Consider the following 24,547-nt stretch of genomic DNA (forward strand, 5'->3'; position numbering starts at 1 on the left):
GGATCATGTATCCAAGGTGATTATCCTTTGAGCTATATGTGTGGCCACTTTTGTAGTCTAACCCGAGAGTCGTTTTCAAAACAAAGTTTTTAAATTAATATGACAATCCGTGTTCGCCCAAGTGGGAGAATGTTAGAATAATTTCAAAATATGGGCTTACACTGATTGCGTATTTTTGTTTTATAAAATGGGTTAGACGTATGGCTCAGAATGGTACTATGATTAAGCCCAATATGATGTGTGATCATTTTGTTTTATGGGCTTTGGTGCACCTTGGATGTATAGGATTGAGTCCTATTTATTGTGGTACTTTTGGTATGTAGGCCAGGAAACCCAATTAGGGTTTTGGAGCTTTTAATGGGAAGGCTCCTCTTTGTTTCCTATATATAGGCTAGGTCCCCCTCTCCTCTCCATATGGTTGATAGCTTGCCCCATTGACGGCTATCTTTTGTGAGGAGCAAGGAAGGGAAGATCCAGCCGCTATTATTCCAGGTGATTGAAGAACGTATTCAATATGTCTTCCGCAGGTATATCCCTTAAACTTGAATACGGTATTATTTTGTGATTCTAAACCTTAGCATGTTATTATTTATGACTAACACTTTCATTTGGTGTTTATGTCCTATATGTGTTTACTATTTTTCCATGGTGAGTTTGATAGCTTTCTATTAGGCATTCACGATAATGGAACACTGTATTAAAATCATATATATAATCTGTACCATTCCCATTTTCACTTCCTGGTCAACTCCAAGGCCATGATCATTCTCCCGCATTTTAATTATGTAAATGCCATTCTATTGTTAATTAGGTTCCCTGAATACCACCGATATTCCTTTAGTACCATCCTGATAGACATTAAAATTTATGGTAATTAATTAATGCAAATAAGATTAATATATACAACAAGCTCCTAATAGGCAGTATTTTTTAAAGTATATTAAAAAATATATACTTTAGAACCATGCATAATAATATTGCCTTTTTGTCTTCTACATTCTTTTTTCATATTCTACAAAAGGAAAGAAAAGAAAAGAAAAGGGTGCATTGATTGCTCCCATTCCGTAGAAACGCATATCCCTTTTGTGTTTGTCCAACATAATCTAGGTATACGTGGAAAAGAATATCTCCTTGCATCGTGCAAACATTTAAAAAATCCATGCATTGTAAGCAAGCTTAATATGTAGCAAACCAAAACAAAACAAAAGCAAGAATGCATGAACCTCTATAAATACTAATAAGTAGGTGGCAAATTTATAAAAAGGTTAGTGGGTCATGGATTGGGTAGCCTCGTATGTAGCTGATCACTCCGACTGCTCCGAGACTTATGATTTTTTTGACTTTTAGATGCATCCATACTAAAAATATATAAACCATTCGTTGTAGCAAACAAAAAAATAAATAAATCTATTGTCTCAAATGCATCATCATCTTTGTGTAGTGCACTACAAATAGATTTATCATGCAAATTCAATATGGTAAGACTAAAGTGCTCCAGTTACATGTAGAATGTGCCTTCTAGAGAGATGCCATTGTTACTCAAAGAGAGAGTGATACATGATTCACATCACCAACAAAACCATGCTAGATGCACTTCGTAACTATACAGTTCTACTTAATTGTCACAATACAATCCTGACTTGGCCAAGGAACCAAGTTAAAGGTAGTGTATACAACTCTACAATATTGTTGATGTGCAACTCTTGGTATGCACAAATTTCATTGGCCGTACTAAAAAAATAACTATATCGATTAATCAAATTCGACGGTTATGATGCAATAGTCCTAACCAGCAGATGTTGAAATATATGCTACAAACAGAGAGACGAATCTACGGGCATGGATTGTTTCAATTCAAGGGAGATGTAATAAGAGCGGTTGTAAAAGAAAAAAAAGTCTCATACAAAGTTGAAAAATTCAAAAAGGAAGCTTTGACGAGGAAAGAAAGAGGAAAATTGGATGGAAATTATAATAACTGATAGGGATTCTCTTTAAAATAGAACTTTGAGGATTTTAGGATCTATCTAAATCTATTACCATGATCTGATGGCTACGAATCTATATTTGGAAGGAGTCGGTTTCTATCTGCCTTAACGAAACCCCACGCGATGGTAACGCACGAAGGGAAATCGAGTGATTGGCGGGAGCCAATTTATTGTTGGCAAGAGGCAGCGAGAGAGTCGTGGGGTCGAAGCCTCGACCACGACCTACCGGGATCCCCGAAATCATCTCTTCTCTTTCCCTCCTCCCTCTCTCTTGCTCTTCCTCTTGCCACTCTTTCCTCTTCTCTCCTCTTCTCCTCCTCTGTTCTCTCTCCAGAGCTCTCTCTCTCTCGTTGCTGGTGGTGGGGAAAAGCCCGAAAAGTTAGAGCTTTTTTTTTTCGATCCATCTCGCTTTCTTCGGAGCAAAGGAGCTGTCTTTTCCAATCTAGGTGGCGGTTTTTGCTCTCTTTCGATCTCTTTTCAGTCTCCTCCATCCGAACTATTCCCTTCTGGATCTAATCTATTGGGAAGCTAGCTCCGTTGAGCTGGGGGGTTGGGGAAATCTACTGGGTGTCACTCGTTTCCTCTCTTTGCAGACGGTTCTGAGCTCATCCGGTAATCTCCACCATCGTTTTTTTTTTCCTCGGATTAATTGATGGTTTCTTTGCATGTTGATTTCGATAATTGATTATACTAAAAGGTGGCTTCTTTTTCTCTGTTTCAGCTGGAATCCGGACCTTCTTCAGCTCGGTTGCTGCTGTTTTGAATTCTTCCTTTGAAGTCCCAGGGGAATACGATGAGCTCTCGGGATGATCTTTAAGAAGCTCGTTTTCAGTTTTGCCGATCGCTAAAGGTGGAGTTTTTATTGTATTTATTGCCCGCAGAACTTCTCTAAGAAGCCCTGTTTTCGGATTCGTGGTGGTTTATTGGGCTATTGGAAACTGATAGGGAGAGAGAGGAGGAAGCTACCTGTAATCAAGAGCGAGTTAGGTTTTCTGGGATAAAGCTTTCGATTTGTTTCGGTTCACATACCTTCACTTGCTCGAGAGATTAGATTAGCAGCTCTTCTGTTCTCCAGTAATGGGAGCTCATCCCATGGATGGGGGAAGTTATTACCAGAGTGAAGCTGCTGCATTGGGGCCAGAAGATGGATCCGTTGCCGCGAAACAAAAGCTAGCGAAGAACGGGCTTCGGATTCGATTCAAGTGTCAGAAGGCTTGCGAGCTGAATGAGGAAGTGGCTCGTGGAGCGCTCTCCTCTGATTGGAGCTTAGAAGGAGCTTCTGATGGTGATATGAGAGCTCACCGTATCTCCAATGGAGAGCTCGCAGATGATCGAGATAAACATATCGAATCGCCAGACCACCATCGTGGAGATGATGATGGATTTCTTGCGAAAATGGAAGAAGAGAACGTCCCAGAAAAGGCTGTCGCCGAGGACTCTGCGAGCTCTGAGAGCAAGAATGAAGATGCGAACATGGCCACCGAGGAGCCTCCTACTTGTCCTGAGTGTAAGAAGACCTTCCCTTCATTGAAAGCATTATATGGTCACCTGAGATCCCATCCTCAGAGGGGCTACCGGGGAGCGAATCGGCCACCTGAAGCGAAGAACAAGCTCCAAAGAGGCATCGATTCCTCATCTGACCTCGCGTTTCCTGCTGCAAAGTGGTCGGTGACTGCGAAGAGAGGTCGCAAAGGTATCATCGAGTCGAACGACCCTGAATCCAATGCGGCTAGGATTCTGCTGCAGCTATCGAGGGGCAACGATCTCGCGCCTACACCAACTCTACCGCGAGAAATTGACCGGCTTCGACAAAGGAACAGGAAATCCATACTGGCTGATATCAGAATTGAGATGGATGAGGAAGACACAAAGGCTAAAGGACTGCAGCTGAAGGATGCCATGCATTCTGAACTTATGAATGGGAATGAAGATGATGAAATGGAGGCTGGCAATGATGGAAACGTAGAAGCATCAAGCAGCCCGTCGGCATGCGGAAGAAAAGTGAAGAAGAAGAGGATCAAGGATCTGGAATCGGCGGCGAACGAAGCAAGCCCACCAACTCGAGGTAGAAGGTACCACTGCAGCAGCTGCAACAGGTCTTTCTCTACCCACCAAGCACTGGGGGGTCACAGAGCTAGTCACAACAAGAACAAGAACAATTCAGAGGAGGTGGTGGCCATGGATGGGATGGAAGCCGATGCCGAAGAGCTGGTCGATTCAAAGGGTGCGGTGCCGAGAGCTGCGACCGCAGAGCATCAATGCACCCTTTGTCATGCCTCGTTCCCGACAGGGCAGGCTCTTGGTGGGCACATGAGGAGGCACTGGAATGGCCCTGTGAATCATCCTCCACTTTTGCCGGCTGCACCGTCGACGCCGGCATCCTCGCCTGCACCATCATCATCTGAGAGTGTTAAGGAGGCAAACAAAGGGTTGCTTGACATTGACCTCAATGAGCTACCAAAGCTTGAGGCTGAAGAACAGATGATATTGGAACCTTCAATCTAGTTTTGGTTAGTTGGTTATATTAAAAGCTCCATCAAATTTTGTGCTTTAGTTGACAGTGGAGCTGGTAAAAAACTTGGCTCTCTCTCTCTTCCCCTCCCTTGATTACCATAAAGCTTGTGCTTATTTTCCCAGCCTCTGCAAATGCCATCTGATGCAGCAGTTGGGTGACTGAGGAACAATGGTGGCCTTTTCGCTTTTTCTTTTTCTTTGGTTTTTTTGGAGGAAGAACCAATTTGATAACTAAAAGCTATATTTGGTGATTGTGGTATTCAGTGTCACTGTTGTTCTATTAGTTTCTGTTGGCATGCAATCTTCTTGTCCTTGAACATGTATCTACTAGAAACAGGACACTGGGGCAAGTTATTTCTATCTGCCAAAAAGTAATGCCATTCCATAAGCTACAGCCCTTTTTTTGAAATGCTTGTTTTGTCCCGGTGCAGGAGCTGTCCAAGAGAATAGCTCATGAAGTGGATGTCACAAGCATAAAGTATACGCACCAAAAGGAATGGGAGACGCAGGAAAAGTATATACTGGAACTTCAAGCATTCTAAGTGAGGTTTATGTGGATGCTATTTTATATTCATCTCATGCGTTACTCTGTTAGATAATATGATTTGAAGAATAGGGACCACACTACTAATTATTTTGATTATTGGACGAAGGAACATGATACCTAGTTTTTTTAAAAAAAATACATCTTTTCATAAATATGATGGAAATTCTGCCGTTTATTTAGAACATTTTACTGGTATATATGGTCATAAGGCTCATCCAAGCCTACTATGTGTCTGTTGTTTCAATCTACTTATTTATAGGTCATCCAGTTTCACCCTTGTTGGTACTTAATACTGTCATTATCAAGTTTAACATTATCAATAACAAGCAAAAAAGAAGAAGTTATACATAATATGCAAAATATTCTCGTGACAAAATTTCGCATTTCTTTTAAAATATAGAAGAATTAAACATAATTACAGAGAGATATTTCAAAGGAATATGCATTATTTATTACTGTAGAAAATGAAGAAAACTCAACAGCAAATCATCATATTCAATGGTATATCATGTCTTAAAAGGCTGTTCACCAACACCAAACACAAAATAGAAAACAACAAGTATTCTAAAGAACTCGAAATCTTGCTCCAAAAACAACAGACAGCTATCAAATGCTTTCGAAGCTAAGTTGATCGTCTTGAGCTGTGCCAGAGTTCATAAACTTTTGATCAAATGCACATAGTCCCAGTTGCTGAACACTGTATAATGGAGGTCAATATATATATCAGCACAAGGATTTTAGTTTGTGTTGGTTTAGGTGGGAAAGTATGGGTCCGCCCCCTTCACCTTTGGACCCAAGTATCTGGTGAAAGAAAGGGGAACTTAACTGCTTGTTGACATATTCTCGTGACCCTCTGAAAGCAACCCTTATACGAATGATTTGACTCTGAGGCCATCCCCACCTTCCTCACGCTCTCTCCTTAACTTCCAAGAGCCCCCACTCCAATCACCTCTTCCACTGATCCAAGCAAAAGAAAATTCTATCTTTCGTCAATCGATCCATCTATATATATATATATATATATATATATATATGAGCATGTAGCTTTCAAGAATACGAACCCAGATGGCTCCTTGATGTTTGTGGTGATTGGTGAAAGTACTCCACTGCAGTGTCCCACTTACCCCACTTAATGGGCTTTAAGGAGTGGGTGTGGGTGGCCATACATAAAAGATACAGAGAGAAGCTTTAAACTTGTTATTAAATAATAAAGCTTGAATGGTAAATCTCTGGATTTCAACATCTTTGTCGAGTAAATTGATTCGTTATTTCCTTGTGAAAGATAAAGCTCCATCTCTCTTAAGAGTTTGGAATGTCTTCCAATACCACTAGAGATAACTGAGATTTTTATTTCAAGTGGTATTGAACTTGAAGGGATATTAAACCATGACCGTCAGTGTGGTCCATCGTTATGGGAACATTCCATGCCTAAAGCTGCCAAATATGAAGCTATTGCTTGGAAGAGAAGTTCTCATTAGGTTTACAGTACAGCTGAACCAAGACATCCTAAAAGCTACCATTATGATAACTTTGTTCTCTAAGATGCCTTCTGATCCATGTTTGATAGGAGCATCTTGGACAAGTTTGTTTAAGAGTTTGGACAATCGATCCATCCATTTTGGTTATTCAAGTAAGGGTCATATATATATAAAGGGTTGTTCCATTTTATTTATGGTTTTGCTAGTAAAAATTAAATTTAAGACATTGTAATCCTGCATAGATAATGGAGATTAATCTAACATTGTGAACTTTTTAACATTGTTCCTCAATATGTGTGTGTTGTGTGTATATATATGACCTATTTTGTGTTGTGAACAACAAAATAAGAGCAAGGGAAAACTAACCACTCCATTTTACATATTGTCTATTTAACATTTCAGATTAATCTAAACAATGTGAACTATGGATGATGGTTAGAATGATGTTAGTGTAGGCTTTTGTTTTATCTTATCCATTCTGGACACATGAATTCCTTTCTCTCTCTCTCTCTCTCTCTGTCTGTGGGTGTTGTGAGTATTCAAAGCTTAAATAACAAAGCATATGAGGTTGGGATATAGCTTTCCTATAGCGAGTGCACGAAATGTATTAGATAGTTATATATTTAATGCTATGGCCAATTTACAATTTAGTTAGACTTTGCTAGTATTCTAAAATTTATGCCAGTCAAGTTTATGCATGCATGTTCGCACACTTGCACGCAAGGATACATGCACATACACGTGTGCATGCACACATATATGGGCTCATGTTCTAAGTAACAAATGAAGGAGGTAATAGGACATTCCATCTGAGATCACTAGCAAAAACTGACTAATTGCTGGATTATCAATCCATGCCCTTCCCTATTTTCGATTAAAATCTTTCCCGGAGGAGCCTGAATTCTCGCGATGAGGAAAAAGTTTACGCAATGTCGAGTGCAATCTTGGAGTAAATATCTGCATCAACTTCATTAAAGGTTTAGTTGATGACCCTTTGATCTGTAGATAATTATGGTACCCAAGTTTTCTTTATCTAAAATTCTCAAAATCTTTTAAGCTTGATATTGAAGGTGCTTGTGCAAAATGAAACTTGTAGCCAATGTATTTTGGTCTTTTTTTTTCGCTATGTAATTCCATATTTCTTTGGCAGGAGCAGATGATTTTTCAGCTGTTTAGAGTGTGCATTAACAACATTATTTGCCTGGAATATACATATGTTTATATCGATCGAGATTATTTAGCTTCAATTGTGAATATGATAGTAAAATTAATAGTTCTGCTTTTTGTTTTTTAGGTCCTGGAAAATTCAGGATATTTGATTTCATAGTTATACAAAATATGGCAGTTATTCTCAGGTCTCATCACATCAAAATAAGCTCATAAAACACTGAGGAGTGCAATTTGGCATAGGTCGAGGACCAATGAGTTCCAACCTGACAAATTAAAACACCCAACGCCTAATTGGCTCATGTAGACCTACCATTTTAGCAATGAGCTCAATTGACTGCCTTAGGTTTGGATTGGTTTGGAGTAAGTTTGCTCAGAATTAGGGGTTCAAGTTTAGGGGTAGTTTTTGATCTAGTCTCTAGCATAAACCTAAGTGGACTCAAAATGAGGCTCACATTTTCAGCTCAAGTCTGACCGAGTCAGATTTTCATAAAGCTTGACCGACCAAATCCCAGTTTGGACTATATCTAGTTCATGTTAACCCAGCCCGGAAATTATCAAATGCAACATTGACTGCAAATGGCTCTATCGGAATGCCATTCATTTCAGCATCAAAAACTTGCTACGATCCAAAATCAACGGGTTGGTGTGAGCTCATCCGTGAGGTTATGCACTCTTTAAATTGGAATCAATTTTCTGACTTGGCTTTTGTACTTTAATGAGTTGTCCAAGATCCTTTTGATGACTTATGTTATGTTGAAAAGCTATCTATGCGATCCAATCAATTGCGTAAGGCTTGCGAGCGGATCAGTCCTAAGAAAAGGATAAAAGATACAATTCAAATTAGAATGAGACATTCTTCTGGTTGGAGAAAGATTCATCGATAAAAACTATGAAACAAATATTGTGAAAATGATGTACAGGATTACAACTTAAAGTTGATATCTGGGCACTATTTAACTTGATTAGATAATGAACTCATATCACTCAATTTCAGGAAGCATCATTTTAAGTGATTCTCCACGCTTATCCACAACCAATTTAGCCTACAGGCCGGAATCACTAGCATTCTTCCTGTTATAGTCTTAAGCACCTTGCTTTCGTTCAGTTATCAAAGTCGAAATTCTTCTAGATAGGGATATTGCAAGCACAACATATTCTTCCACCATGCAAGCCTATCCTACAACTCGGAGCTCCCTCATCTTGACTATATTGCCGGATGGCATGTTAAAAATGATCCATGGATTACATCAAAAAAGAAAAAAAAAGATCCATGGATTGTAATTAACATTAAAAAAATTTGACTAGATTTGATCGATAACTGCTAGCAGTCATGTGAACTCGGGAGGCATGTATGGATTGCCATTTGCCAGTTGACATGCCCATTGATGTGCATAATGAGCAAGAAATGGCATATTGGCTACTTTTATTTATAAAATGAATGGAGAGGTTTACCCAGTCTATTGTTCTAAGTTAGCATATTAAGGCTTCGATCAATGCTAGTATATCTTAGAAATCTCACTAGAAAAACAAGTGATGTCAATTTGGAAAGAACATTTGGAAAGCTGCAAAACTGAGATTTTTGAGTGACATTTCTGAGTTACCAATTCACTTTTATAAACAGTTTACTCTGCAAACATAATTCTCATTGATCATTTCATAAGTACCTATCTTAACAGTGCTTGCGTTCAAAGAACAGTGGCTAAATTCTCAAGTAGAAAGAGAGCAGAGATGGTCTCTTGATACGGAGCCACTGATAAGGTCCATCACTGAATGGTCACAACAGTGCAACACGAACATAAAAGCAAAGGATGGGGTGGTTGTAAGGGTGAAAGCGGATCTAATAATCTCCGTTTGGAAGCATTTTTATATCCAAATCTATATGGATATGGATAAAAATTTGAGCATTTGACTAATATTTGTATCTATATCAATATCCATTTAAAAAAAAAAAAAATAGATATCTGATTCCATTTGTAACCCATATAAAACTTATGAACTTTTAAAATAAATAAATAGCCACACTAATATGCGTATCTATATTCGTCAAATAAAATAAATATAAATAAATATAAATATGCTAGTATCTGATCGAATTTTAGTCCTAAATAGTTGCGCCGTGCAAGTTGCCACCATTGATGGCTTACGGTTGATAAACTATATCTGCAAGCATATCTACTGAGGATAAGCAAGAAGACCTAAAACAACTCCCAGATGACCCTCATAGTTGCATACGATCATAATGTGGATAGCGGTCGGCTATGTTGGTAATTGATGGTCATGCCTTGGACCGAATCCCACACATAAGCTCTAGAATGAAATAACGGCTTGAAATTGTTCAAGCACCATCAATTGGGCAAACTTGGACATATACCATATAGATCAACAAGCTTCCACTGTTCAGTTCAGTATAAGACCTTTGCTTAACAAAGCCTTGGATGTTGTCTTGACAAATGTCTTGCCATCTGCTGTGCCATGAAACCTTCCAGCCATTATGTCACATGCGCCGGCATCTGCTTTCGATACATGTCGGGGAATGCATATCAAATAAGAAAGCTGAAGAAGGTTAAAAGTTCCTTATCACCTGCCCTGTTAGAGTTCTTCTGAGCACCATGAGGATTAAACTGGGATAGAAGCTGAGATGAACACGGTAGCTGGCAGGTTCTATTCCTACCTTTACATCAACCAGTAAGTGCATATGGAACATTATCAGAAGATCGCAGCAAAAGAAGATTGTTCTAAAAATTGTATAGCTCAGCATCCCAGATGCAGCATTTTGGAAGTTTTGATGACCATCACAGAATAGGCATATAACCTAACCGTCTAAGCCAAGTCCATGGGGCAGAACTCCTATAAAATCCTTAGGGCAGCTATAACTGGTTGGTAGCTATAAGTTCTCAAACTTTTCTGCTTCATAGTAAAAGAGAAAATAAACAGCACAGTGAAAAATTTTGTTCAGAACATTGCAAAGACTGCCAGAGCGGACTATAAAGAAATGTAGAACTAAATGACCTGAGTTGCATGTTTGTCAAGGCAAGGTGAATGTCAATCACCTGTACCAGAGAAGAAACCAATTGCTGATCTATTATGCTAATGTATAAAAAGAACTCTTTGGAATTGCAGCACAAGTATTAAGCGGTACTAATCACTTGTTCTGGAAAAATGTGATGCAATTAGCAAATTTATTGACTCGTTGCTAAAGAATATTAAGAAGGAAGCACATATATTCATATTTGCCTAATAACATCTTACACACAAACTTCTTCTGAAACTGATAGAAGTACATGAGGGTTGTTTTCAAAATTTAGGTGGGCACAACCCCATTAGATGGGGGCAACAACTGCATGAGAAACCACCAAAATACGATAAACAACGTTACCAGCTGAACAAAGCAACAGAGAGAAGACTTAAGGACTTCATTCTGCAGCCGCAAGACCTCTTCGGCCCCTACCAGGTCTGCACAGTAAGCCTCTAATTCCCCCATTTGCCCTGTCAACATGGTCACCTTAACCTCAGTATCTCTCAACTTATGCATAAGCTGCATTTGATCCCCAGCAAGAGACTTCTGGTCCTCAAGGAGAGCAATGTGATCTTCTGCCATGACTTTCCAGCTTTGAGTAGCTCTTGTCATGATCAAATACTCGATTTCTGTCTCTATCTTCTTCTCAAGCAGGCTCTCAAGTTCAAACTCCATCTCCTTGCACTTCTCTTTAAGTAATGGTGGATCAGTGTTCTCTATTTCCTTTCTTGGCAACTCAGTTCTGTTGAGGATTGCTTCAAGTTCAAGCACCTTTGATTCTCTAGACCTGACAGCTGCTAATGCTTCTTCCAGTTTATACTGAAGTTGTTCGATCCTTTGATTCAATTGGATTGAATCAGCTTCAGGAGATGGGGAACTACTACCTTCCACTTCTTCATAATCATCATCAAAGTCATCAAGGCCTGGTTCCTCAATTTCTCCGAATTTCTCAATTTCTGAACAGGGACAACATAACAGACAAAAATGATCAGTTTGTGATGAAGCATAGTCCTTTGTGCAAACACAGGCAAATCATAAAATATTCCAAGCAATTACAGAGTTCTGTTCATTGCTGGCATAGTCTCAACCTAAAAGCTAACCGTAGTAATAGAATATAACACTTAAAGCAGCATGAACTACAACTATCTGTTTAACTTAGAAAATCAGAATCATATAAAAAAAGCTTGACACATAGCATCATATACCGATAAGTTTGCAACTGTTGATCTAAACAACGACTTTCTTACATTGCTATTTAATATGACATAAGGATCTTGCAGAACCAGCTAACTTCAGTCAAGCCTGAAGTCCTTTTTGACCAGTCATCTAACAATTCAGTACCACATGTTCTAGCTAATGCTGTATTAGAGAAAGACTTCAATAAAAGAGAGTAAGATGCTTGCAGAAAATTTTATAATATGAGATACAAGGTCCTATGAAATAGATATCTTGATGAAATAGATATCTTAAGACACTTAGCATGCACAAGTGCATTAGAGGATCATAACAGAAGAGCACATATATGTGTAGTAAAGCTAGGAAGTAGGAACGAGAAGAAAATAAGAGATGAATTGCCGGAGAAAGCTTGAGACTTGTACCAAGCAAAGTAATGAGCATGATACCAACAAAATATAGTCAAAAAACAGCAAATCATGGTTTTCTGTACCGGCTTGAACCAGGTGGTACGGGGCATACCATACTGTACCGACGCTCAGTATGCCAAAAAGATTTCGTACCGTACTTACCGATACAGTACTAGTGTGGCACTTGTACAGGGTACAGTACCGTGACAGCGAACCTTGCAGCAAACACATAATGAGCCCTAACAGTTTGATGCAGATTGAGCCTTTATGTCTAGTCCTAAAAATTATGTAAATATAGTTTTCTATAAGTAATGGTAGATATAGGTTACAGCTGCAGGGATGGATATTTATGAATAACCACATGCTCCACACTCAGATTGACATAATCAAATTGTGTGAATGCGACTTCTCAAGTAATGCTAGATATGAGATACAATCACAGGGATGGATATTTATGAACAGCCACATGCTCCACACTTAGATTTACATACATAATCAAATACTGTGAATATGACTTTCTATAAGTAATGCTAGATATGAGTTACAATTGCAGGGATGGATATTTATGAATAACTACATGCTTCATTTTTTGATTGCCAAAATCAAATGCTGTAATCAATTTCAAGTCTGCATGAGAACGGACAGAGAAACCGTGGAAATGGTCAAACCTAACCACTGAACATGTTGGCTGATCTTTAAGACAGACACCAAGGAATTCTTCAAATCATTAAACTTTGTAATCATCCCAGAATTGAAATGCTATCATGATCCTAGGGAAATGTGAATAATCAGTTCAAATGTAATGACAGTTCTTCAATCAGATCTTCATACTCTTTGATGAAAGATGAGTTGATCTCTTAATCTTTACCATTATAGAACACTATTTTTGCTGCCATGCTTCCTAATGGCTCTTCTAATGATATTCCATTTGGTACTATCAACTTGTCATTTGTTTGATCTTCAACAATTTTATTCTTTGACGCTGGTATGAATGATCTTTTTTCATTAATTAATCTTCAGTTCCTTGAACTAGTCTGTTCAATCATACAACCATTAACTCTTCACCTTTCTTTCTCATCAATTTGCTCTTACATCCAGGTAATAATACAATGCAGCTAATCAGATCTCTTATCACATTGTTGGATCTCACTGTGGGATTTGTCATCCATCGACATGTTGGCAAAAAATATGACATGGATTTACTTTAAGAATCTTACTGCTATTATACCAATTTAATATATACTGATCCTTGATGAACAGATCCACAAGTAGTATAGATCTAAATTTCAAGATTGTTATAGATCTAATTCAAGGAACATAGAGTGGAATGATATGCCGACTGAATCCATGGTCATACAAGCAATATCAAGCCTAAGAAAGTCCATATTAAGTTTGGAGTCCACCAGAAATAAAAAATAAATAAATTGAAATCTTTATTAACAGTTTTCACGATCCTTGGGAATGACCTTGCAGTATGTATATAAGCCATAATTATTGAAGTATTTAGGAAGCCTATTTTAAACCTATAACTTACTATAAAAGACAAGATATCCCTATATCCTCATATTGCAACTTCAGTCCATGATGCCCTGGGTAAAATAAACCTGTTTGTGCATCATAGGCACACACAAGATGTGGCTTGCCTAAGAGACCCAAATGCATACTTCTAAGCTAAAAACAAACGCTCAGAAGATAGATCTTGTTGGTTTCAGCTGTTATTTTACCCTAGAAAAAGAAATCCAGATGAGTCATAAATCTAATGCCTAATCTAACTGCAACAGAAGGTAGATGGGATGACAACGACAAGAAGGCATAAGCTGAAAAGCCTACCTGAAGTTTGAGAAAGCATTCAAAAATAGCCTTTGATTAAAATGCATGACAAATCAAGATAACTTTAGGTTAGAAGTATGCATTTGTAAATAGAAGTATGCATTTGTAAGTAGCCTTTGATTGGAATCCATGACATGCAAATGCATGGTGATAAGAATGAAATGATGTAAAGTTAACAAATGCTAGCACACTTCATGAATTCTCTGATTCCCATGTGTAAATTTGCACCTTGCACCATCACCTATTTGATAGCTTATACAACATACAGCACATATACCTTAGGTCATACAAGGACTACTAATAAAAAAGTATTATGCGGTTGTGAAGTATTCGAGGAAGGACTTGATTAAGTAGGATAACAATGTTAAGTTTCAAGGTGTCCTAAGTACCAATCACTTGGACCTCCAAAGGTCCTTCAAAAAGGTAAATAATAATATATATCTAATATGCTAATAGTATAGCCAGTTGACTAGTCAATAGTACTCAGTAATATCAAATTTTATTATGTTATATTCAAAATAAGAGTTATTTTCATACTTCACCAGAAGTATCATTCATTGCACTTTTCTGTCCTTTTAACATCCTTTAACATAAGTCATGTCATTGACATCCCAAAAATCATCATCAGTGTCAACAATTCAAGCAAACATACTTATGACACTCCATTTTGAATACCGGGGAGTGGTCATATCAGAGAGTCCAAAGGTTACAACACTCATAGATTCTTAGTGGAGTTTCCAAGTAGCGAAGGATGATTTGGAAGGTTACTGAAAGGTTGCAATCTCAATGCCATGAGGATTTTGAATGGATTTGACCATATATTAGAGACAGCCTTTATAATCTAATTAATTTTGGAAAGGACTAATCATAAATGTAAATGAAAAGAGGATCATTGATGGTTGTGATCAAGAGAAAGTTCGTGTTCTTTCAGAGATTTTTTTCTTAGTATTGATCAAAAGACTCCTTTTTCTGATAGAAACACATACTTTTTTAGTTTTTAGCTAGAACATTACTGTGTGAGTGAATGAATTAGTGCAAGAAAGAAATACACACGCAGGCACGGGCATACACACGCAGGCACACACACAGAGAGGGGGGGGGGGGGGAGAGAGAGAGAGGAGAGAGGAGAGAGGTCCAAATATTTTATGGAGATGTATGTCTTTGGGTTACTTTTTCATTTTGTGTGCAAGGTTTCAGGGCAGAACTTGGAAGATGAAACAAATAGCTTGTCCAGGAGCTTGGCAGCAACTTTTCTAAAAACATGCATGTGTCCATTAAACCATGCATGGACACATACTCATTAAAATATTCAGACATTCAGCAATAGCATACATAAAGCATGAGCATAAATGCTCACCAAGATGGTCATCATAGATGAGCTAATTATACTCATCAATTTTGAACCTACAATTCCAGCATGAAAACATTACATGACTTGGATAAAAATCAAGATAACTCTCTCTAATGTTTTGTTCAAAAGAGTGCAAAAACTACTTCTCCGTCCCAAAAATCAGAAATTGCAATATTTCATGTGGCAAAGCAAAGGCATTTGACCCAGCAAAATATCATGACAAAGTGAATGAAAATGCAATTCATGATTACTGAGCATTCCAAATCCTCACCAGATGTGATGCAACAATCTTTCTTATGTTGCTTGTTTCTTTACGAGAAAATTTTCTGTAAGGCATAAAATGAAAGGACAAAAGATTCTCACATAGTACAAAAGGATCAATCGCATACAGACACATATATGCATGCATGCATATATACATACATAAATGCATGTAATATCATACATGAAATGCAAGAACTATATTCTTCTACAAAATTAGATATAATATCAGTTCAAGTGTTTTAACAAAACAAGGGTCTGGCAAAATTAACCAGGTGCCCAACTTTTCAGGTAAAAACTGAAACAACATTCAATCTTCTTGTCATGAAATATATTACCAAATATGATTGACAGCAAAGTTAGAAATAGTTATCAAAATTTATGATGATAGTATTGTGATTAACAAATATTTCTTAACATTTCACGGGCAAGTTCTGAAATCGCTGAAGAAAACCAATGCTTCTTGTCTGATAACCTAAATACTGTCAATTCTCAGTACTTCAGTCCATAACTTCATCCACTATAGCACAATGAGGAAAGCGGATAAATAATGAAACAAATGCTACATTTTATATACTGTTCTATCGGCAACTCAATTTCATCGTTGTCTACAACATGATCTACAACAGAAGAAAGTATGCCGTCTAAAAGAGCAACTATAGTATGAAATAACAGAGCAGAAAAGAGAGATGCAAATCATTGTACATGAAAACAGCAAATAAGGGCAGTGCCTAATCTTTGCTAAAAAAAAAAGGTAAATAAAGAGATACAAGCTGTACCGCTTTCCAGAGCTTGCTGAGCTGCCTCAAGCAAAACAAGTGACTCAACAAAAGGATCAAGATTTGGGTGGGATTGATGGCTCTCGCTTTTTTCAACATTCTTGTCTGCCAATAATTCAGCATCTAAATCTTCCTTTGATAAATCTTCAATCACCCCATTCTCTTTATGGTAAGCTGATCGGACTTCCTCACTGGGCTGAGCTTCATCACTGTTCTCTCCATCATAATTTACTGACTTCTCACTCTGCTTTCCATTACTAACCATGCTGCCCCTCTGCACAAAGGCTGCATTAGAGCTTCTCAAGTCAGACTCTGCACTAGAATGTGAATTCTCCTTCTCAATTCTAACCTGATCTCCTCTAAACTTCTTGATGTTATCTAAGCCACCCCCTCTCCCCCGTTGACCCCTTTGTTGTACAACATTCCCTGATCCTCTCCCACCGAAATTTTTCACCTTGCCTCTCTCCCTCCCAAATCCAACCGCTTCATGCCTAAGCCTTGGAGCACTTGCAGCCGTTGAAGACTTGCTGCTTCGGTCCTCACTATTCTCAGAATCCATGCCAATAGAGAAGCCAGCAGCTGCCACCAACAGTCCAAGCTCCGGGTCCAAAGTGCCACCAGCAACTGCAAGGGGAGACCCTCTGGCATTCCTCGACTCCATAGAAGCCACTGAACCCTCGCCTTCATCCTCACCATCACTCTTCTGCTTGTGCTCATCCCGAGCCTTCTGAGTCTCCACGAGCGGAAGCCTGCGTTTAAGAATCTGAGCAGAATCAGCACCAGTCGTTCCATCCTTATTCAAATCTCTCCTTATTCTCCTCCATTTCTTTAATCCATACCCCTTCGTAGGCGTTGGCTTCGATGCCACCACCTCAGAAGCAGCAATTGGAGGAGATACAATTGTCCTTGACAGCGAACCAGCCGTATGCCCCACTCCAACTCCATCCCCGTTCACTTTTGCTTCCGCCGGAGACAACAAAATTGCTTCAGAAGAAGACACGCTCCCTATCTCCTCCCTAACTCCATCAGCACCCCCTGTTTCAACCGGGGAATGGTTCTTAATATGTTCCTCCGGACCAATATCGCCATTGACCTCCACCTTATTTCCAACTGAAGGTGCCATCTTTCCTAGGGTTTCACTCTTCTTCCTCTCTCCCACCTCCTCCAACATAGATTTCGATTTATCCTCCTTCAAATCCATTAACTCAACCTACCACAACAACTTAAACCTAGCACAATTTACAAAGATCCACAATAGAATTCTTCCAATCTCAATGCCAGCTTTTATCAAAATCCCGAATTCCTCCGCCCATAAGGAATTAAAAACGCGGGTGACTCCACTGAAAACCCAACGAAATTTCTCGGAAAAAGCTCAAACATAAAGATCAGAGCGCGAATTGCTAGAAAAAGCGTACCTTCCTATGGCCACGTCTTCGGGATTAGCGTTGGGATCGGGGATGGGGAAAGATCGGAAGGCGAGGGGACCGCAAACCCTAGAAATTAGCGAAGCAGAAGAAGAGGGGAGGAGAAAGACCATGGATATAAGAAAAAGGAAGAACAATGGATGTAATAATATAAACATATTATTAGTTTCTTATGATTATTACGTGGAAGGCAGTGGACAGATTTATATGTGGGTCCCGCACACGTGGCGCTGTCTCCCGTCGGCACATCTCGGATCTTTTGTTGCCGAGTGGAATACCACTGGATGTTGGATTAAATTACGGAAATGCCCCAGGCAGGGCTCACCTTTGCCGCACTACATGTCACATGGTAACTGCCAATCAGGAGTTGACACGTCATCCATTCTAGCTTGATTCCGGGCAGCGAGACGTGTCGTTCCTCTATTTGTCGTGATGTTGCTTAACGATGTTCTCCACAATAAGCACTGGGATCAGCTGATCCCTCCCAAGAGGAGAGTGGTTAGGAATTTGATTATATCAAGTGGTTGCTGTGCTGCGGGACAGAGAACCTAAGCTGAGCAATCCTTCTCCAACTATTCTAAGCCCTTACCTAGGGGCCAAACTAACAGCTGGGTGCCTAGGGACGAAGAGGATCAGCTAGAGACATTCTGTTTAAGCTGCAAATAGGTCGGATTGATTTATGCCTCAATTCGACTCGCTTAGATCCAATCCGATTTGTTTTGAAGGACTTGTAAGGTAGGATCGGGTCGGATCTTAAATTTGGACTTGCTCCATTTTTTGGAACGGGCCTGGATTTATTGAATTCAGATCCGATCCGACTCGCTCCAACATGATTTATTTGAAATTTAGATAATTTTAGATTTTCAATCCTACGATCCGTCCCGTCCTGACTCAACTTGAATCTATAAAATTATTTACGCTCACGGGCTGCAATTCGGTTGGCTTGAACTAGACTCGCCCCAAACTCGAATTGGATCCAATTTTTTTAGAATGAGTCCAGATTATGCATAGACCCAATCCGACCCGAATGATCTATTGGGTCAAAAATTATGGTGGTGAACCCAACTCGATCCAACCCGATCTTTTATTAGATTGGGTATAGATCCAAAATTACGATCCAAACAAGAAACTAGGTTGGGTCGGGATCCCTCGTGATCCGATCCGACCCGTTTGCACCCCTAATTCTATTGGATTGGAATAACTTTAAGTTTGTGGTGTCAAGACAGAAGGTTAAGAGATTCTCTATCTCAATCTTGTGGAATGATAGAATTCTCAATATGACGTGGATGCTCCTTGTCGTGTATGAGCCTGGGATCATGCATTAAAGAAAGTGTTCTAGAGAGAGTTGAAGCAGATTAGAGCATTTTTTTCTGGACCTTGGATTATTGGTGAGGATTTTGATATGACCTATGAGGCTCTAAAAAGAAACAAAAGCCAATAAGCCATTAAAGACCGTTTGGTGGGGCTTTTGAACTTTGAAGTACCAAAAAATATTTTTTGATTTTCTAAAAATATTTTTAAATAATATAATAGCGCTTGATAAAAAATTAAAAAGATGTTTTGATTTTGCAAAAAAGCTAAAAATATTTTTGGAGCTTCTCTCCAAAAGTGCTTTCTAACATTAGTTAGAAAACTGTTTTAATTTTAATAATTTTTTTAATGACCAAAATGCCCTCCAACAAATCTTATGATCACATCTTATATCATATCATATCATAATATATTATTATATCATAAATATATTCTTTAGCATCAAAAGAAATCTATATATATATATATATATATATATATATATTCTAAATAAGTAAATAAAAACTATAATAACAATTAATAGAACAATCTTAAAAGGAATAATCTATATATATATTCTTTAGCATCAAAAGAAATTTATTTTAGCACAAAAGAAATATATTCTTGAGAACATGTAATAAATTTAAATCATAAATTGTAAATGCTACAGATCTACTAATATTAAATTTGAAATAAAGGCAAAAAAAGATAGCATGAATAAAGGTAGGTTGAAGTACATAGACGCTGTCCCAATGAAGTATTTGCCCCCACGTACGGGTCTCCCGGCAATCCTCGTCAGAGATACGACGATTGTAAGCTTTTTCTTTGGTATGTCTTGGAAGAAGCCAAAACGAACCCGATCAGACTTGCAAATCTAGCAAAGAAAGGAATAAAAAGAAAATAGAACTTCGTTGAATGAAGGCGCCAAAATAAAAATCAGAAAGTGGCTTAGAGGAGGAAAAACTTTTCCTCAGAATTTTTCCATAATTTTTCTCCTTATTTTTTCATACACCAATAGGAGGAAAAAAGAGGGGTATTTATAGCCTAGAAAGGCAGCAAGGGGTATTTTGGAGACACGTTCGCGATCAGCCCGTGGAGGGCGCTAGCGCGCGCCCGCTCGCGTGCATGGGCCGAGCGCCGGGCGTGGCCCAAGACGTGCGAGCGCGCGTGGGTCAAAAACTCTGGGCCGAGTTTCGGCCCAAGGAAAATTAAATTTTTCTAACAATCCCCCACAAAAATTAATTTTTAAATAATTTTAAAATCAAAACAAAATATTAGATATCTTATATTATGTAATAGGTATACGTACCTTTCGGTTTGAAGCTTCACTTAGTGACAATTGATTACATATGTAGAGCCAAAGTGGTCTTAACCTTAAACCTCGGTCCATGACTCAGATTAAATCAACAGCACACATAATATAGCCCGATTTGGGTTCTAAGCGGGTTGCGCTAATATGACTATGCACAGGTATCTGTCATGTGCTTTTTAGAAAATCACCTATTTTCCATAATCGCGGCCTCACGACAACACATATAGGTGAGTCCTAATAAGGGAGCTAGCAAGGAAGCTCCTACCTCTTGAGTCTCGGACTCATTAAGAGTTATGCAAACAAACTCATCCTACCTCTTGCTTTTATGAGCACTAGTGCCATAGGAATGAGGAAAATATAAAATAGTGTTCCTCTTAGTCACATTATAGTTTGTTTCTACCCATTGAACCTTTTAAGGTTGGGTTCCCATCATGGTGATCTATCTTTACGGGTTAAGCCCTATCCTCCTCGACGACTCTAGAACTATTGTTCTAGACAAACCTTTTGTAAGCTGATCAGCCAAATTATTTTTGAATTTTATGAAATTCAAAGCTATAACATTAGTTTTTAATTGATATCTTAATGATTTATAATGCACTTTTAAGTGCTTGTTCATTTTTACATTGCCATTTTCTTGGTAGCACTTATCTATTACAGATTTACAGTCATAATGTAAGGAGACAGGTGGTAAAAGTGACTTATCTACTGGAAGGTCTATAAGTAGATCTCTGAGTCACTCAGTCTTAGTGCTAGTGGTGTCTAAAGCTATTAGTTCAGACTCCATAGTACTCCTAGATATCAAGGTTTGTTTGGTGGATTTCCAAGATACAGCAGCACCTCCTAGGAGAAAAATATATCCTATGGTATATTTAATATTTAAGGTATCGCTGATCCAGTTAGCATAACTATAGCCTTCTAGAACAACAGGAAACCCACTAAAGTGCAAACTATAGGACTTGGTACCCTTAAGATACCTAAGGATCCTCTCTAATACTGTCTAATGATCTCTATTTCGATTAATAGTATATCTACTAAGTCTATTTACAACATATGCTAGGTCTGGCCTGGTGTAATTTGCTAGGAATTCTAGTAAGCCTATGATTTGAGCATATAGGCTTTGAAGGATAGGAATTCCTAAGTTCTTCTTAAGGTGTGTAGAGGGATCAAAGGGAGTAGAGACAGGTTGATAATCGATATAATTAAATTTATTGAGAATCTTGTCAACATAATGACTTTGGAATAACTCAATTCTATTTGTATTTCTAATTATTTTGGTATTTAAAATTAAGTCAGCTTATCCCAAATCTTTCATATCAAACTTATGACATAAGAATTGCTTTACTTCATCAATTATCTGAAGATCTATCCCAAAGATCAGTATATCATCTGCATAGAGGCACAAGATCACAAATTTATTTCCACCTCTCTTATGGTATACATATTCGTCTGTACTATTGATTTCAAATCTACATATCAGTATTATTTCATCAAATTTCAAGTGTCATTGCTTGAGTGCTTGTTTAAGACCATAGAGAGATCTGATTAATATACAAACTTTCTTTTCTTGGCCTGGGATTATAAATTTCTCTGGCTGGTCCATATAAATTTCTTCATTTAAGTCTCCATTTAGAAAAGTTGTTTTCACATCCATCTGATGAATCACTAATCTATGGATGGAGGCTAATGCTATCAGAACCCTAATAGTAGTATTCCTAGCTATAGGTGCATAGACATCAAAGCCTCTGAGTAAAACCCTTGGCAACTAATCTAGTCTTAAATTTATCTACAGAGCCATCAGGTCTAAGTTTTTTCTTAAAGATTTATTTGCACCCTATAGTTTTACAGCCAAAATAAAGATCAGTCAGTTTCTAAGTATGATTTTGGATAATTGACTATATCTCATTGTCCAAAGCTTCTTTCCAAAAAGGTGAATCAAAGAATTTCATTGCGTCCTCAAAAGTAGTTAGAGAGTCCTCTATAAGAAAAGTATAGAAGTTATTTCCAAAAGTTTTTCTCTACCCTGGATCTCTTACTCCTAAATTCTGCTCCTACTTTTATTTCTCTTAAAGTTATTCTACTAGAGCTACTAGCTATACCACTATCTACTCTAGTCCTAAGTAGAAAGGTATTTTCAAAATATATTGCATCTCTGACTTCTATGACAGTGTTGTTACTAATATCATTTTCTTCTGAATTAATCACCAGAAATCTATTGGCATTACTATTGGTTGCATATCCTATGAATATGACGTCCACTGTTTTAGGTCCTTTTTTTTTCTTTTAAAATCAGGTATGTTCACTTTTGCCAAGCACCCCCACACTTTCAAATAGCTAAGATTAGGTTTTCTATGTTTCTAAACTTCATAAAGGGTAAGATCATTATTTTTAGAGGAAATCCTATTGAGGATATAATAGGCTGAAACTAGAGCTTTCTTCCACAAATTCTCTAGTACTCCTGAGCTTATGAGCATGGAGTTAACCATATCCATTAAAGTCCTATTCTTTCTTTCTGCTACTCTATTTGATTGAGGAGAATAGGGAGTAGTCACTTCATGAATGAATCCATGATCTCCACAAAATTGAGTTATATCATTAGATGTATATTCACCTCCCCGATCTGATGTAAGAGTTTTAATTTTCTTCTCTTGTTGGTTCTCAGCTTCGATATTAAAAATTCTAAATTTGTTGAGCATTTCATTCTTGGTTTTAATTAGGTAGATGTAACAGAACTTAGATAGATCAACTATGAAGGTCACAAGTATTTGTTATCTCCTTTAGAAGTTCTACCAAAGTCACAAACATTATTATGGATCAACTCTAATAGATCTGAATCCCTATTAACAAATTTAAAAGGCTTCCTAGAGAGTTTGGCTTCGACATAAAATTTCACATTTCTCATGCTTCTTAAGATCAACTTTTGGTATTAAACTTATATTCATAAGTTGCTTAATTGAATTATAATTTACATGACCTAATCTACCATACCAAATAGAAGGAGGTTCTATATTCATAATCAAATGATTTTAATTCATTGAAGGAACTATAACATTCAACTTAAACAATCCTTCACTGAGGAATCTTTTTCCAATAAACATCACACCATGAGAAATAACAACTTTATTGGACTCGAAAATAAGATGAAAGCCTTGCTGGACAAGCAAGAAACTACTAATAAGGTTTTTCCTAACAACTGGAACATGTTGGATGCCGTGCAGGGATAGGACTTTTCCAAACGTAAGTTTTAAGTTCACACGTCCCACTCCTAGCACACGTGCCTCCGAGCTGTTTGCCATGATCACAGCTCCTTCACTTGAGACCTGGTAAGAAGAAAACCAGGAGCGATTCGAACAAATATGAATACCAGCTCCGATATCAATCCACCAATCAAGTGCTTGTAAAGTCATGTTAACTTCAGGAGTGAAGAAACAAACCTGAAAATAGTCTCAGAGGAGCCAGCATCGGAAGTCACCATATTGACTTGAGCACTGGTTGTGTTCGGACCTTTCTTCTTGGATTGAAGAGGTGCAGTTTTCTTATAAAAGAACTGGAGAGACAAATGGTTAGTTCGACCACATACAAAATAGAAACGACCACTGCCTTCCTCTTTCTTCTTCTTCTGCTCCTGGGATTGGATAGATTTTTCATTGTAGTGGTGGTTAGGGTTTCTAGGGTTGCAGGATTTCTTTTTGAAATACTTATTTTGGTTATGACGGAAGGGTCGGATCTAATTTTTCTTAGGTGGGGCCTCTACATTATAAGCATTATTTTTGTGTCCAGTAGAGATTTTACTCCTAAACCTATGTTGCTCTTCAATTCTAATAGAGTTCAAAACTTGGGTTAGCGTGAAACCTCCTTGGGTATGGCTCAGAGTCTTAGCAAAGTCAGATCAAGAATTAGGTAGTTTATCTATCATACAGGCTACCTGAAATGATTCATCCAAATTGGTTCCATTAGCCTTAAGCTGGTGGATCAGGATTTCAAAATCATGGAGTTAGTCATTCATAAGC

The 24,547-nt window shown here is 38.0% G+C and overlaps 2 protein-coding genes across 4 annotated transcripts; one reads left to right on the forward strand and one right to left on the reverse strand.

The window, feature by feature from the left end:
• The first annotated feature begins 2,182 nt into the window (after window positions 1-2,182).
• Window positions 2,183-5,198, forward strand: LOC103718479 (zinc finger protein ZAT9-like). Of its 2 annotated transcripts, none has more exons than XM_088715672.2 (2): window positions 2,183-2,597; window positions 2,707-5,198. In XM_088715672.2, exon 2 carries the CDS (start codon window positions 3,063-3,065, stop codon window positions 4,488-4,490), a length of 1,428 nt encoding a protein of 475 aa, XP_088571798.2. In that variant the 5' UTR covers window positions 2,183-2,597; window positions 2,707-3,062; the 3' UTR covers window positions 4,491-5,198. The 2 variants fall into 2 exon arrangements, with proteins under 2 accessions (XP_088571798.2, XP_088571799.2); XM_088715673.2 differs by lacking the exon at window positions 2,183-2,597 and having other exon boundaries at window positions 2,707-4,495; window positions 4,931-5,198.
• Window positions 5,199-10,897: 5,699 nt separating this feature from the next.
• LOC120103747 (WPP domain-interacting protein 2-like) lies at window positions 10,898-18,116 on the reverse strand. 2 transcript variants are annotated; one of them, XM_039118329.2, is made up of 3 exons: window positions 17,930-18,116; window positions 16,515-17,854; window positions 10,898-11,666 (listed from the first exon to the last, which is right to left on the reverse strand). In XM_039118329.2, the coding sequence occupies exons 2-3, from the start codon at window positions 17,713-17,715 to the stop codon at window positions 10,996-10,998; spliced, it is 1,872 nt and encodes a 623-aa protein (XP_038974257.2). In that variant the 5' UTR covers window positions 17,716-17,854; window positions 17,930-18,116; the 3' UTR covers window positions 10,898-10,995. The 2 variants fall into 2 exon arrangements, with proteins under 2 accessions (XP_038974257.2, XP_038974256.2); XM_039118328.2 differs by having other exon boundaries at window positions 16,515-18,090.
• Window positions 18,117-24,547: the final 6,431 nt, after the last annotated feature.

Source organism: Phoenix dactylifera, chromosome 2 (assembly GCF_051530095.1).
Source record: "Phoenix dactylifera cultivar Ajwa chromosome 2, Ajwa_hap1_PhDact_Kaust_v1.1, whole genome shotgun sequence".
Classification (NCBI taxonomy): domain Eukaryota; kingdom Viridiplantae; phylum Streptophyta; class Magnoliopsida; order Arecales; family Arecaceae; genus Phoenix; species Phoenix dactylifera.

What these genes read in the sequence shown, in the direction of transcription:
- LOC103718479 (XM_088715672.2), top strand. Translation starts at nt 3,063, where the DNA reads ATGGGAGCTCATCCCATGGATGGGGGAAGTTATTACCAGAGTGAAGCT.
- LOC120103747 (XM_039118329.2), bottom strand. Translation starts at nt 17,715, where the DNA reads ATGGATTTGAAGGAGGATAAATCGAAATCTATGTTGGAGGAGGTGGGA. An exon ending in TCAGCAAGCTCTGGAAAGCG is followed by an intron (nt 11,667 to 16,514) that starts GTACAGCTTGTA and finishes GTCCCTGTTCAG; the next exon opens with AAATTGAGAAATTCGGAGAA.